The sequence below is a fragment of the Monodelphis domestica genome, chromosome 3 (assembly GCF_027887165.1).
Source record: "Monodelphis domestica isolate mMonDom1 chromosome 3, mMonDom1.pri, whole genome shotgun sequence".
Taxonomy (NCBI): Eukaryota; Metazoa; Chordata; class Mammalia; order Didelphimorphia; family Didelphidae; genus Monodelphis; species Monodelphis domestica.
The window spans coordinates 254,597,607-254,611,908 of NC_077229.1; the positions used below are offsets into that span (position 1 = coordinate 254,597,607).

A 14,302-nucleotide genomic window follows, 5' to 3' on the forward strand; every position below is an offset into this window, starting at 1 on the left:
TGAACAGCCAAAATGTTCCACTGATACCCTTACATCAGAGGAAAGCTAAGAAGATTAGAGAAGGGCATGGACAAGGGTTGCATGGGATGAGCAGTTCCAATTATAACAGTGATGATGATGATGATGATGATGATGATAGGCAGAATTTACACTAGGCACTATTATATGCTTTACAAATATCTTATTTGATCCTCATATACACCCTGCGAGGTAAGTGCTTTTATAACCCCCATTTTACAGTTGAGGAAACTGAGGCAAACAGAGGTTAAGTGACTTGCACACAATCACACAGGTCATACAGCTGGTAAGGGTCCAAAGCTGCATCTGAACTTTGGTCTTCCTAATTCAAATCTGGCACTCTACATATGACACCATTTAGCTATGTAGGTGGCAAATAACTGACAAAACTAATAGTTGCGAGTGCTTATGTAAAAATTAGATTCAGCTTCAGAAGACTTAGAGAAAGGCCATATGGTAGGGTCAGTTACAAGTTAGCCTCAGAGTCAAAAAGATCTGAGTTCAATTTTATCCCTCACAGAAACTAACTGTGCAACACTGGGAAAATCACTTAATCTCTCAGGCAATCACTCTATGAATAAGATGTAAGACAATTGCTGATTTCCATTAGGAGGGGGAGTTTCCTCACTGGGAAGTTCCCTACAGAAGTCTGGTTAAAAAAGAAAAAAACACACAGAATTGACATATTCCACAGGAGTTTAATTTACTTTAGTAGTTATTTAAGTTAGCATGTTAACACCATTCATGAAATGGATGAAAGAGCAAAGAAATTAGTGGTGAAGAGAAGTAGAATCTCTAATCAGCAGCATTCATACCTCACACTGCCCATCTAGACATGGTTCTTCCAGAGTCGATTGAGAGCACATACAGTACGCCTAGATGAAATCTTTATCAGGATTGCAACACTTCAGAAGAAAAACTGCCTTGACACCCTGGAAGGGTTCTCATTTCCCTCTGCCCTGAGTCACTTGGGGTTTGTTTTTAGAACAGAAGCATCTTATCTTATGCAAGCTTATCCATCTCTAGAAAAGCTGAACTAGACTGCAGGCAGGCTTCAAAGAAAGGAGCAGGGACCTCAGAAGGCAGGTTTTCCTCATGCCCAGGTGTACGATTACTACTACCAGCACCACTATCAGCACCCTCTGAACTCAGGTAGCCTTTCCAGATGCATTAATGCAAAAGATATCAACATATATGTTAAATCTTCCCCTCTAAGATTACTTTCTATCTACTCTGTATATCAAATGAGAGTATAATTGGAACATGCTTAGCACAGTGCCTGGCACAGAGTAGGCACTATAGAAATGTTAATCATTACTACTATAAATGTTGTATGTACCAAGTTATTTTAATCTTGTTTCACCCGTTACAATTCTCCTTGAGGTTGGAGACTCTTTTTACTTTTCTTTGTATTATCTATATTCAATAATTAACTTCAGGTATATGACATTTGATTACATGGATCATGGTGATCACTTTTTTTTTTAGTGATGACAAAGGAAAGCAAGATGGTTTCTATGATAGTTGGGCATTATTTTGGAAAAGCCCCACTTAGCATGGTGCCTGACACTTGGTATGCTTTAAATAAATACTTTTTGATTGATTCTCAAAACACTCACTAGCATTACATAAATATTACTTATTCTGTTTCACAGACGAATAATGGAAGATACTCCCTTGATTCTGCATATGCCATCTTGAAATGAATCTGTGACAAACATCTCTGGTGTCAAGATATCAGATAATTACATGATATATAATTATATACATACAATTATATATATATATAGTATATAAGAAATAATTTCTAAATTGCCCTATAAGAGACAGTCTTGTTGCAGAGCAAAAAAAAAAAATATATATATATATATATATATATATATATGCCATCATGAGAAAAAAGTGACCTAACAACTGAAGCCAGTGCTTTGGATATCTGGATGTGGAAGTGAAGCCTTTTGAGTAGCTAACTACAGGTTTTCCACTTAAAAGACAACAGTAAATTTTTAAAAACCAGCTGTCTTCTCTCAATGACTCCACATATTCTGAGCCATTACTGGCCACTCAATTGATACAAAAATTTTGATTTTTCAAATAAAATAAAATCACACATAAGCAAAAGGAATGACCTTTTTGATCAACCTTAAAATCAATCAGTAGCCTCTCTCTATATATAATCTTATGTATAAATATTATATACAATATATATTATATACAGAAACATTTTCTGTAGATATGTGTATATATAATGTATTGAAGAAAACTAAAACATAAAATATCATTTCTTTAAAACTACAGTCATTTATAACAATAGTTCACCTTAGCATTTCACATTTTAAAAGTACTTACCTATAAATCTATAGGTAGGTAGTACAAGAATTTCTATTCCATTCTTATAGATGAGAAAAATCAAGGCTATTAGATGAGGTTAGACTAGTAGGAAATGTCAGAACTGTCACCTGGATCCTTTTTCCACCAGCAGTCTAATCTAAGCCTCTTTTACCCCCTTCCACGCTACTTCTCCAAGCACAGACTAAGCACAGTTGCAAGGTAAACATCACAGCTGTATAATATCCTTCAAGGGATAAGGGACTGGACCTGTGATTTCCATGGCACAGGAAACTTCCTGGATGAGGATGAAGGATGAAGAATCCCTCTACCAATTCAGGGTGACCCCTTCTCTGTAACTTAAAGTCTTACAGAGCAGTCTAGAGCAATCAGAGGATAAGTGATCCACCCAGGGTCATAGAGCCAATATGTATCAGAGGCTAGGCTTGAATGCAAGTCTTCTTGGCTTCAAATTAGCTCTTTACCCAAGAAAATAATATATTCTCTGATATCTGGTATCATACAGGCTATTATTTCTCTCAATTCACCCAAATAGTCAAGCAATCTCTAATCTCAGAAACTAAGATATAAGCATCTCTTGTTCCCACAAGAAAAGGATCAAAGTCAAAGGCATGTAAAAAATGATAAACCTCTCAGTGATGCCTCTAATTATTTCCCTGCCTTAAGAAATGTCCTGGTAAAATTTCAACCAGGTGCCATCACATAGGTGCTTGATATAGGGAGATGGTCAGAATTTTCACCTTATAAAATAAATAACTTTTAAAAGCTAAGTAGACAGAGAAAAGAAAGAAGAAAAGGTAAAAAGGGGGGGAATATCATCCCTAATAAAAGGACACCCACCCAAATTGAACAATTTTAGCCAACTTGAAAGAATTGGTTTTCCTTTATTTTCCTTCCCAGCTATTTTCTTTTCTTTCCCCCAGTAATATTTTATTTTTCTCACATGTAAAATAATTTTTATCATTTGTTTTCTGACATTTTGTGATCTAAATTCGCTCTCTCCTTTCTGTCCTCCCCTCTCTGAGACAGGCAGTAACCTGACCATTTTCTTATAAGATAGCTAGAATCTAAAATACTTTTTTTAGTGAGATGATATAAATGTATGTGCTTATTTATAGGCTTACAGTAAATATAGCACGTTTAGTCTCTCTCTTGTATCTCTGTCTCTCTGTCTCTGTCTCTGTCTCAATCTTTCTCCCTCTCTTTTCTTACCTCTTTCTCCTTTCTCCTTCCCCTCATATGTCATTATCTTGAGAGAATGAGAGGAGAAAGGGATGGATTTTCCCCTCACTTCCCTTTGGGAAAGGTAACCCGGCTAGGTCTTCTTGAGGGAGTGAATATGTCTCCTCAGAGAGTGGGTCTGGAAAGTGGCTTTTTATATATGTCATTATCAGTCAATATTATTACTTTTGTTCAATAAATTAATCTGGTTACCCCCTTTCTTCAAAAATTCACTAAAAACTAATATCATGCAATCTTCAGAAATGACAAAGAGATTTGGAAAGCCAAGTATAAGATACAGCTCTCAATTAAACATTCAACAAATGTTTAATATGCCTACTATGTATAAGGCATAGTAGCTGAAAGAAAATAAAGCAAGTAATAGTTTCAATATCCATGACATTAAAAAATCATAGAAAATAAACCACTCTCATACCTACCAGATCACATATGGCTTGAAAGTAACCCCAATCTATCTGGGGCTAATGTAATAAAAATGTAATTGTATTTTAGATCTGCTATTATTTGTGCTAATGTTTGTTGAGGAAGACAACTGAGAACTGCACATGTAGATGTGAGTTCCAAAGCATCTTGTTGAGCTTGATGATACTAGGTTTGGAATGAGAGAAGAGTTGTAAAAACATTTAGAGACTTTAGAGAAATGTGGGTAAAAAGAAAGCATAAAGGAGACTTAGACCCAAAGGAAATAAGAGCTTTTTGAAAAGACTGTCATGAAAAACTGGAATGCAGAAACACTTATAAGCAGCTGACTCTATCATTGGGTCACAGAAAATGGAAGCATTTAGTACACAAAATAGAAGAATAAGGCTGAAGACTCTGTGAAACTCTCCCTCCCTTAAATACAATTCATGCACAAGTCAAGATATCACCACAAGAGGATATTGTCCTCTTCAAAAATGAGGGATGAACAACTATTCCTTGAGCTTTCCCGTCATTGTGACTTACCTTACATTATTTCCTGTTCTTCCTGCCCTGAACTATTATTCCCCCTATAAAACTCAACTCAACTGCTTCTTTCTCCTATGAAGACTTTTCTGATCCCTCCTACTCAGTAAATGTACACACACACACACCCATAATATCTGGCTTTTGTAAGAGAGGAAAATGCAAAAGAAAGAAATTGGATCCAGTGGAGCAAAAAGCAGCCCACACTGAGGAGGGGCAGAAAGGGAAAAAAACCAAGATTCCAAGGAGAGAACAGAATCTGTAGGAACTGCCAGCTCAACCCCACTCCTCCAGATGATCTCTTAGACTGGGGGTCCCCCTGGACATCAACTGATTCCTAGTAAACCCCTGAATCTCTTATTCAGCTCAAATATTGTAGACTGGACTTTGAAAGAAGCCATGTAGTGAGGAAATCCAAGGATTTCTTGGGAATCCTCCAAGAATTATTCTCCACCTCTCTATCTCCAATTTGTCCTGAACCCCATCATCCTAACCAGATTAGCTCATGAGTAAGGTCAAACCCAGCAGCTGACCAGAAAAGGGTCAAAGCCTAAAGCCTAGACCCAAGAGATTTGGGGGGTCAGTCTGCCAGTAAATAGGGATTCCTGCTACCCACTCTCCTCACCCACTACCTTCATTCCACCCTTCCCTGAGTGATCCCAATTAAAAGTGTTACTATTTAGATCAGGTCTATCCACTTTCTGACACAAAAGAAGTGGACTGAAGACTTGGGGAGAACTACACCTCTCCCCAAAGAGGAGGATTAACTCAAAATCCTGGGGAACCAACAGTTATATCCAAAGAGTAATCTTCTCTCTTGGGTTGAGGAGTAAACCCAGGTCTTAAAGGGAAGAAGTAGCAGTCCGGATATTGGAAGAATTTAAGAGGCAGGAAAGTCTGTCCTGCCTCTCTATAATAGCTGAGGTCAAGAAGAGAATCAGTGAATCACTTCACCAAAGCTTTGGCTATAAACTATAACCTCCACTTTCCAGACCCATTCTCTGAGGAGACATATTCAGTCCCTCAAGAAGACCTAACCAGGTTACCATTCCCAAAGGGAAGCAAGGGGATAATCCATGCCTTTCTCCTCTCATTCTTTCAACTCTTTCTTTCCCTATTTCCAGTTCCCCAGTATAGGTGGGTGTGACCCTCCTGACTGACCATATATTACACTTTGCACCTCATTGATTTATTATTTTTATATTGTAATTATCAGTGCATGTGTCATAGCTTTCATTAGACTTGAAGTTCCTTAGGATGGGAGCCATGGCTATATAAACTTCCAATCATCATTAGCATCAGATTCAAATTAAACAAACGTGAACTTAAACTCTTAATAACATTTGTGACACTGAGCGGTTAAATGCACATCCTAGAACTGAATTTCTTTTTCTTAGAGAAAAAGCTGATATTTTACAAAACCTACATGTGCTGTCTTCCCCAATTAAAATGGGAACTCATTGAATGCAGGTTGTTTTTTGCCTCTTTCTGAATCCCCAGCACCTCGCACACTGCCTGGCACATAGTAGTCCTAACTAAATGTTTGATTAATTGACTGAATGGGTCAACTGAAGTGGATCATTAAGAGGTGAAAGAACTCAACATGGAGACTTCTCAGGGACTTCTGAAGAAGCCCAATTTCCTGGCATCCCTTAAAAAACAATCTTCAATCTAAACAATTGGAAAAAACATTAACTGTTCATCCGTAGGACAAGCTAACATAATAAAAATGACCATCCTACCCAAACTTATTTACTTATTTAGTGCCACACCTATCGAACTACCAAAAAACTTTTTACTGAATTAGAAAAAAACATAACAAAGTTCATTTGGAAGAACAAAAGATCAAGGATATCCAGGGAAATAATGAAAAAAAAAATGCAAAGGAAGGTGGCCTTGCAGTACCAGATCTCAAATTATACTATAAAGCAGTGGTCATCAAAACAATTTGGTACTGGCTAAGAGACAGAAGGAGGATCAGTGGAATAGACTTGGGGTAAGTGACCTCAGCAAGACAGTCTATGACAAGCCCAAAGATCCCAGCTTTGGGGACAAAAATCCACTTTTTGATAAAAACTGCTGGGAAAATTGGAAAACGATGTGGGAGAGATTAGGTTTAGATCAACACCTCACACCCTACACCAAGATAAACTCAGAATGGGTGAATGACTTGAACATAAAGAAGGAAACTAAAAGTAAATTATGTGAACACAGAATAGTATACATGTCAGACCTTTGGGAAGGGAAAGATTTTAAAACCAAACAAGACTTAGAAAAAGTCACAAAATGTAAAATAAATAATTTTGATTACACCAAATTAAAAAGATTTTATACAAACAAAACCAATGTAACCAAAATTAGAAGGGAAGTAACAAATTAGGAAACAATCTTCATAACAAAAACCTCTGACAGATCTAATTACTCAAATTTACAAAGAGCTAAATCAATTGTACAAAAAATCAAGCCATTCTCCAATTGATAAATGGGCAAGGGACATGAATAGGCAATTTTCAGTCAAAGAAATCAAAACTATTAATAAGCACATGAAGAAGTGTTCTAAATCTCTGATAATCAGAGAGATGCAAATCAAAACAACTCTGAAGCACCACCTCACACCTAGCAGATTGACTAACATGACAGCAAAGGAAAGTAATAAATGTTGGAGGGGATGTAGCAAAGTTGGGACACTAAAGCATTGCTGGTGGAGTTGTGAATTGATCCAACCATTCTGGAGGGCAATTTGGAACTATGCCCAAAGGGCGATAAAAGAATGTCTGCCCTTTGATCCAGCTATAGCACTGCTGGGTTTGTACCCCAAAGAGATAATAAGGAAAAAAGACTTGTACAAGAATATCCATAGCTGTGCTCTTTGTGGTGGCAAAAAATTGGAAAATGAGGGGATGCCCTTCGATTGGAGAATGACTGAACAAATTTTGGTATCTTTTGGTAATGGAATACTATTGTGCTCAAAGGAATAATAAAGTGGAGGAATTCCATGGGGATTGGAACAGCCTCCAGGAATTGATGCAGAGCGAGAGGAGCAGAACCAGGAGAACGTTGTACACAGAGACTGATACACTGTGGTACAATCGAACATAATGGACTTCTCCATTAGTGGCAATGCAGTGATCCTGAACAACCTAGAGGGATCTATGAGAAAAAAACACTATCCACATTCAGAGGAAAAACTGTGGGAGTAAAAACACCAAAGAAAAACAACTTCTTGATTACATGGATCGAGGGGATATGATTTGGGATATAGATTCTAAATGAGCATCCTAGTGCAAACATCAACAACATGGAAATAGGTACTGATCAAGGAAACATGTAATACCCAGTGGAATTGCACACTGGCTATGGGAAGGGCGGGGAGGAGGGGAGGGAGGAATAGAATATAATTTTTATAACCAAAGAATAATGTTTGAAATTGACCAAATAAAAAAAATAATTTAAAAAACCAATCTTCATTTTGGAATAGGTCCCTTAGAATTTAAACTCTATAACCCTCCACCTAGTAAGAGGTTCAGGAACAAGCTAAGTTTCAGCCCTGAACAAAATATCAAGGCTGGTATCTAGGACACTTCAGAACTTATTGTCAATATTACAAGGGGTAGGTATCTCACTGAATCAATCACCCCCAAACTTCATTACTACTGGAACCAAAACTTTTCTTTTTATTTTTTATTTCTTACTATTATTATATTAGCACTTCTTCACTTCAGATCTCTCTGGGATGCATCAATAAATGAGGGGTTAGAAATGAGAATAATTAAGCAACATTTCTGAGATATTCAGGGAACCAGAAACCAAGCCAGGGTCTGAATTCAAAAGCTCCTGTGTCTCTCAGTCCATTGCTCTGGGCACTGGACAGAACAAATGGTAATTACAAAATGTGAAAACTGGTATCCAGGGTAGAATTAAAGTGGGCTGAATTAAAATAAAATTGTGATGTGCAGTTTAACAATGATCTCATTTATACAAGAATGATTATAAATGAAAGGCTGGAGTGGCCAATTTCCCCCCATTTACTCACTAATAAAACTAAGGAAATAAACTAAGGATAAAAAAGATGAGAAGGAAATATTACTTGCCAGCAATTAATTTGGGGGAAGGGAGATTTTGCTCTCTGAAGGAAAATATCCACCCAAATCCTGACTCTGTCTTTTTCTGAAAATATATTCCTTATACAGAATGGGGAAGCACATTTCTGCAATATGTACTTCAGAATATTTTATACAGAATTATAAAATGAAGGGCCCTTCCTCAAGCTGTCAGGGGAGGGGGGGAAGAACAACAAAAGTATAGTATCACTTTTGTGGGGAAAAAATGTCACCCTATTTGCTTATACATCTCACCTTCACATATCTCCTAAAGTTCCTGGATCCAAATGCGTGCCGGGACAGTCATTTTTGTGCTATTTCAGTTGTACTTAACCAAAAGTTCACCAAAACTTGCAACTTACTCATTGTCCGGGAACCTCACCTGTTAAAGCGTTTGTGGCCTGAAAACCAGCTTCCTGCATACTGCTATCCCAGACACGTTTGTGCTCCCACTCTTAACTTGTCCTTACAAGAGTCAACTGTAGGGATTGAAGCTGTCAAGTTACTTCCATTTTAGCTTGTCAGAGTCCATCTCTCTCCAGATTCCAACTTTTGGTAGCATATGATTCCCACCAGATCCTGTGAGCAGATGGTACCAGGAGTCAGCCCAAAGACAAAGAGCAAGTATTGGACACAGTGACTTCAGCCGTCCAGCCAGAGAATCGAGGCCATGGTGAATCTGGAAGCCACGGAAGTTGTCCTGCTGAGATTGTTTCCCTTTCTAAAATGTAGTTCTAATGAATCCGGTAGCCAGCATCCTTTCCGGGGGTATCAGTCACTTGGGATGTTCAATTAATTTCTGCCTCGTCCTCTCTTGTCTTTTCCCTCAGGCACCCTCACTGAGGAATTTTAAAAGAGAGAGAGAGAGAGAGAGAGAGAGAGAGAGAGAGAGAGAGAGAGAGAGAGAGAGAGAGAGAGAGAGAGAGAGAGAGAGAGAGAGAGAGAGATTATGTTTCCTGATGACCTATACAGACAGTAAATGATTCAAAGGGCCCAAAAAACCCTCCAAACTACCAAAAGACATTTTTATGAATTGACTATACACAATGAAAGCAATGTGGTAAATTTTTCTGAGTGCCTCTGAAATGTGGAGAGAAGGAGCTCAGGGTTTCATTCATATTCCTAGGCACAAGCAAATTCTCTAAATTTCAATTGAGGAACAAAGGGTAAACAGAGTATAGTAAATATACAATTTCAAAATTAACACAGTGTTTTTATGTCTTTGAGTTATATCAGAATTAATTTTTAAATAATGGAAATATTTCTTAAAGTTACTGAAAGTAAGAAGAGAACAGACAGAATGAGATCTATACTTCCTTTCTCCTATAGTTCAATAAGACTCTGGGAACAAATCCAATGAAATCAGTGTTTATATGAAACCAGAGCTCTCTTGCAATGATTCCTCAGACTCTATATTCTCATTCTCATTATCTCTCTCTCTCTCTCTCTCTCTCTCTCTCTCTCTCTCTCTCTCTCTCTCTCTCTTTCTCTTTCACACACACACACACACACAAACACAAACACATTTTAAGTGAAGAATCAAGAAGATAAGTCAGTCTAGTTTTCAAATTGCTTTATGTATGCTTTAAAATGAAAGCATTTTTAAAAATTCTTTACAGATATTTCTCTTGTAGGATAACTTTTGCTGAGTAGCCAATAAAAAAAAACAAGGTGAGAAGACTAAAAGGTCAGACTTTTAAAAAATAAATGAAGAACATTAAATTTAAATTATTTATTACTCATAAAGAATGAATTTTATTCCCATTAAAATTATTTCCTCTTAGTCAATTTTTTAACAATCAGAAACCACAAATACATTTTTCTTTTTCACCAAGTAGAGGGCGAAAAAGAAAACTTTTTTAAAAAGAATTGTAATTTATTTTACATTCACTTCAAATAAGAGATTCTATATAAGGAACAATTTACAAAAGGGCACATATGACTTTTTGCTTTATTAAAGTAAGTATAGACCATATATAAAGTTAAACATCTCTAATGCAAACTAATTTGGGAAATGGCCCAATTCCTAACTAAAGGCTAAAGTATAAATGATTTTTAAAAGTAATGTGACTTACTTGCTTTCAAGTAACTACAATAATGAAATCTAAGCTAACAGACCTAAAGATATTATAGAAGTCATTAGTGGTATGGCTAATGAATAAATGAAAAAATGTAAATTAGTAAATCAACTGTTTATATGTAATATATGTAATATAATATGTAATATATATGTAATATAATATGTAAAAAATTGGTTAAGAGTACAGGAAACATTTCTTTCTGAAATCTCCTATATCCATATCCCAAATTATTTCAATCTTTAGAATAGTCTATTTTAATCAAGATACAGTTAAAAATATCAACAGCAAATTCTACTTTCAGTTTCGCCATAATGACCTTGCCTAACTAATTTATGTTACCTATTCAATTCCCAGATTTTAACATGACCCTATTCTTTAACTCTTTGGGCTAACCACCTCTTCCTTGAAGTCTCCCCTGATCCATCAGTCATCCCAAAACAATTTCTCCCTCTGAAATCCCAAACCTTTATGTTTATACTACACTTAAATCCTTGTGCTCACATTTTATTTATTGTACAAATACTCAATCTTCCCTTTTTAGACAAGAGAACAGACTATGAATTACTCTCCTCTGAAGTCTCCATAGTACATAGCACACAGTTTTGCGTATATATATATATGACTTACAGAAACAAAAATTAAGTTATAAGCCATAGGTTAGAAAGCATCTAGCCCAATCAGTTTGCAGAAGAGGAAACTAAAACCCAGAAGATGAAGGACCTTGGCTAAAGTCATCCAAGCAGTATCTGATCCAAGATGATTTGAAACTAGATCATCTTTTTTTTTTTAACCTTACCTTCCCTCTTGGGATAAATACTGTGCATTGGTTCCAAGGCAGAAGAGTGGTAAGGGCTAAGCAATGGGGATCAAGTGACTTGCCCAGGGTCACACAGCTGGGAAGTGTCTGAGATCACATTTGAACCCAGGACCTCCCATCTCTAGGCCTGGTTCTCAATCCACTGAGCTACCCAGCTGCCCCCTGAAACTAGGTCTTCTGTCAGCGCAACTAGCACTCTTTCTCTTGCATCAAACTACATAATAGGAGCTGAATAAATATTTGTCAAATGAATCAATTCATTTCTACAGGAATTCTTGTACTTTATTTAATCCCATTCTCAGTCTGGTCAGAGAGATGAAAAACAAGTTTGGGTGGTATTTTGCATTGTTTTTGTTTTGTTTATGGTGCTAATGTGCTTTTAAAGAATCCTTACTAGTTACTATCCTGTTGCTCACATGGCCATGGGAAATCTGTAGGTGGGCAAGGGTAGGAGTAGGAGGGAAACAAAATTACTGTGTTTCCTTTCCTGTGACTCTCTGCCTTCTGATTCTAGAAGTTATTTATTTCATGAAAGAGATATGCCACCGGATTAAAACTATTGGCACACCCTGAAAAGTCTGCCTTTACCAAAATTTTGAGAAGCAATTGCCATGAGGGTTAAAGAAGAACCCCTATCAGCCCTACTAAATAATTAGGAAATCTGCAACTGTATCAGCATAAAAATAATATATGTTTTACATGTTCTAACATGAACTGAGTTGTTTCTCCAATAATTTTCTATTGCTTTTTACTACTTTGAATTTTTTCACTTCTTAAATTGTTTTCTTCTAGTCCACTGTTAATCTGAAGAGCTTCCCCAGAAAGATAGAGCAGAAAAAGACATACTTCAGAAAATTTAAAAAAGGGAAGATGGGAAGAGATAAGAAAGACTACCAAAAATTTAAATTCTAAAAGGTCCATAGTTATGGTTGCCTCATCTTTTCATCAATCTATTCTCCCAGGAAATCACATAGCTCTGATGGACACCAATAAAATTCAGTGAGAATAACAGCTAAAAAGGTAGTTCTTCCTAAACAATGAAAAGTCAGTTATAATAGTAGTTGGCACCCTATTATCTCCTTCAATATATTTTTTATATCTTCTTTCCTCATAAACATCCTAGAGTCCTTCTTCATTGTATTCTATAGCAAATGTAGGGCTGTACATACAAGAGATGCTCAAGAAAGACTCTAAAAATTAATTACTACCCCAGGTTATGAGCTCAGAAACAATTTTCCCTGCACATTGTGTTAAGATAATAACTTTACTTGAATGGTTACTATATTAGAAATAAAATATTCTATTTCTAGTAGGTTCCATGCTTTCTGAATTGCCTATGTGGACTCCCAGTATCCTTTATTTTTATTTTGATATTTTATTTTTTCCAATTATATAAACAAACAATGTTTAACTTTTTTTTAATACTTTTGAGTTCAGAATGTCTTATTTAAAAAAAAAAACAAATGAGGGAAATCTAGCTTCAGACACTTCCTAGCCTTGTGACCCTGGGAAAGTCATTTAACCCCAATGCCCATTTCTTATCACTCTTCTGCAGTGTAACCAATACTCAGTATTAGTTCTAAGACAGAAGGTAAGGGTTTTTTAAATGGATTCTTCATTTTTGTAATATATTTCTGAAAAACACAGACATTAGAGATCATATAATCTAACTCCGTTTTACAGATGAAAATATTGGCAATGAGATACTGAGGTCATCAAAAGCAAATGGCAGGGGCTGAAATCAGAACCCAAATCTCTTTAGTAATTTATAAGCTTTTTTACAGATTTAGAGCTTAAAGAGCCCTTAGGAACCATAAATAGATAAGGAATTTGAGGGTCAATGGCATAAGTGACTCACCTACAGTCACATAGGTAGTGAGTGGCTTTCTACTAGACCAAAGAAAATGAAAGGTTTTCCCAAACATTAATCCCAAAATGCTTGAGCCTTACAGTGTCCCAGCTGAGGGAAACCAATTTAAAAAGAGGGAAGAGAAGGATGAAAAGGGAGAAACTCACCCAAGGTCAGAATGCTCCAAAGCCACACACACCCTCACGCACCCTTATTCTAAATCCAAAGTGCTCATCACTCAGGTGTCAATGCATAAACATAGATGTTCTCACTAGGAAGATGAGAAAGACTAACCAGGAAATAAATTGATTCAAGACTGTACTTGAGAATGACATTAAGTCCCTCCCATAACAATACAACAGTTACTAAGGAAATAAAGCACATCAAACGGAAAAACACCCCCACAGGAAGGGGCATTTAAAAAAAAGAAGGGGAAGAAAATGAACACCCACAAAACCTAACCAAAGAAGTTGCAGAACCATATCTGCTTTACCACTTATTCATGAGGAGTTGGGCCAAACTCAAATTACTGTAATCTCTTGGGAATTAAAATTTAGCCTTTGACAGATGACAGTTTTCATGAACTTACATTGACTGTACTGCAGACATCTATTTGCAAGGGAAGATTAGGGTTACAAAGTAGGCAAAGAGATCAAAATTCAATAGAGAAGTGAAACAGACTTTTTGGAAACCTGTTAACTTCAAAAATAATATTTTAAGCAAATCAAGTATTCAAAAAAAAGTGTAAACACTGCAGTTTAATTTTTTTTATTTCCTTTCACTGTGGACAGTCTGTTTCGTTGGCTAAGTGCTAGTTACCTAGGAGATGGCTGAGTGGTGAAATTGGATAGACTATATGTTGTAAGGAAAATGATCAGAGTTGTGGCAGTCTTCAAAAATG

At 36.4% G+C, this 14,302-nt stretch overlaps 1 protein-coding gene across 11 annotated transcripts in view; it reads right to left on the minus strand.

The window, feature by feature from the left end:
* LDLRAD4 (low density lipoprotein receptor class A domain containing 4) overlaps positions 1-14,302 on the minus strand; it is a 637,530-nt gene that overhangs the window by 382,118 nt on the left and 241,110 nt on the right. For 7 of the 11 annotated variants that reach the window (XM_056820769.1, XM_007487753.3, XM_056820772.1 and 4 more), the window contains one exon: positions 9,037-9,493. The exons of 3 other annotated variants lie outside the window; for them this stretch is intronic. In XM_056820769.1, the coding sequence (XP_056676747.1) occupies positions 9,037-9,076 (40 nt within the window). In that variant the 5' untranslated portion in view covers positions 9,077-9,493. Of the gene's footprint in view, positions 1-8,909; positions 9,005-9,036; positions 9,494-14,302 lie in introns of those variants that run through there. One more of the 11 variants, XM_056820776.1, reaches the window with a different exon arrangement.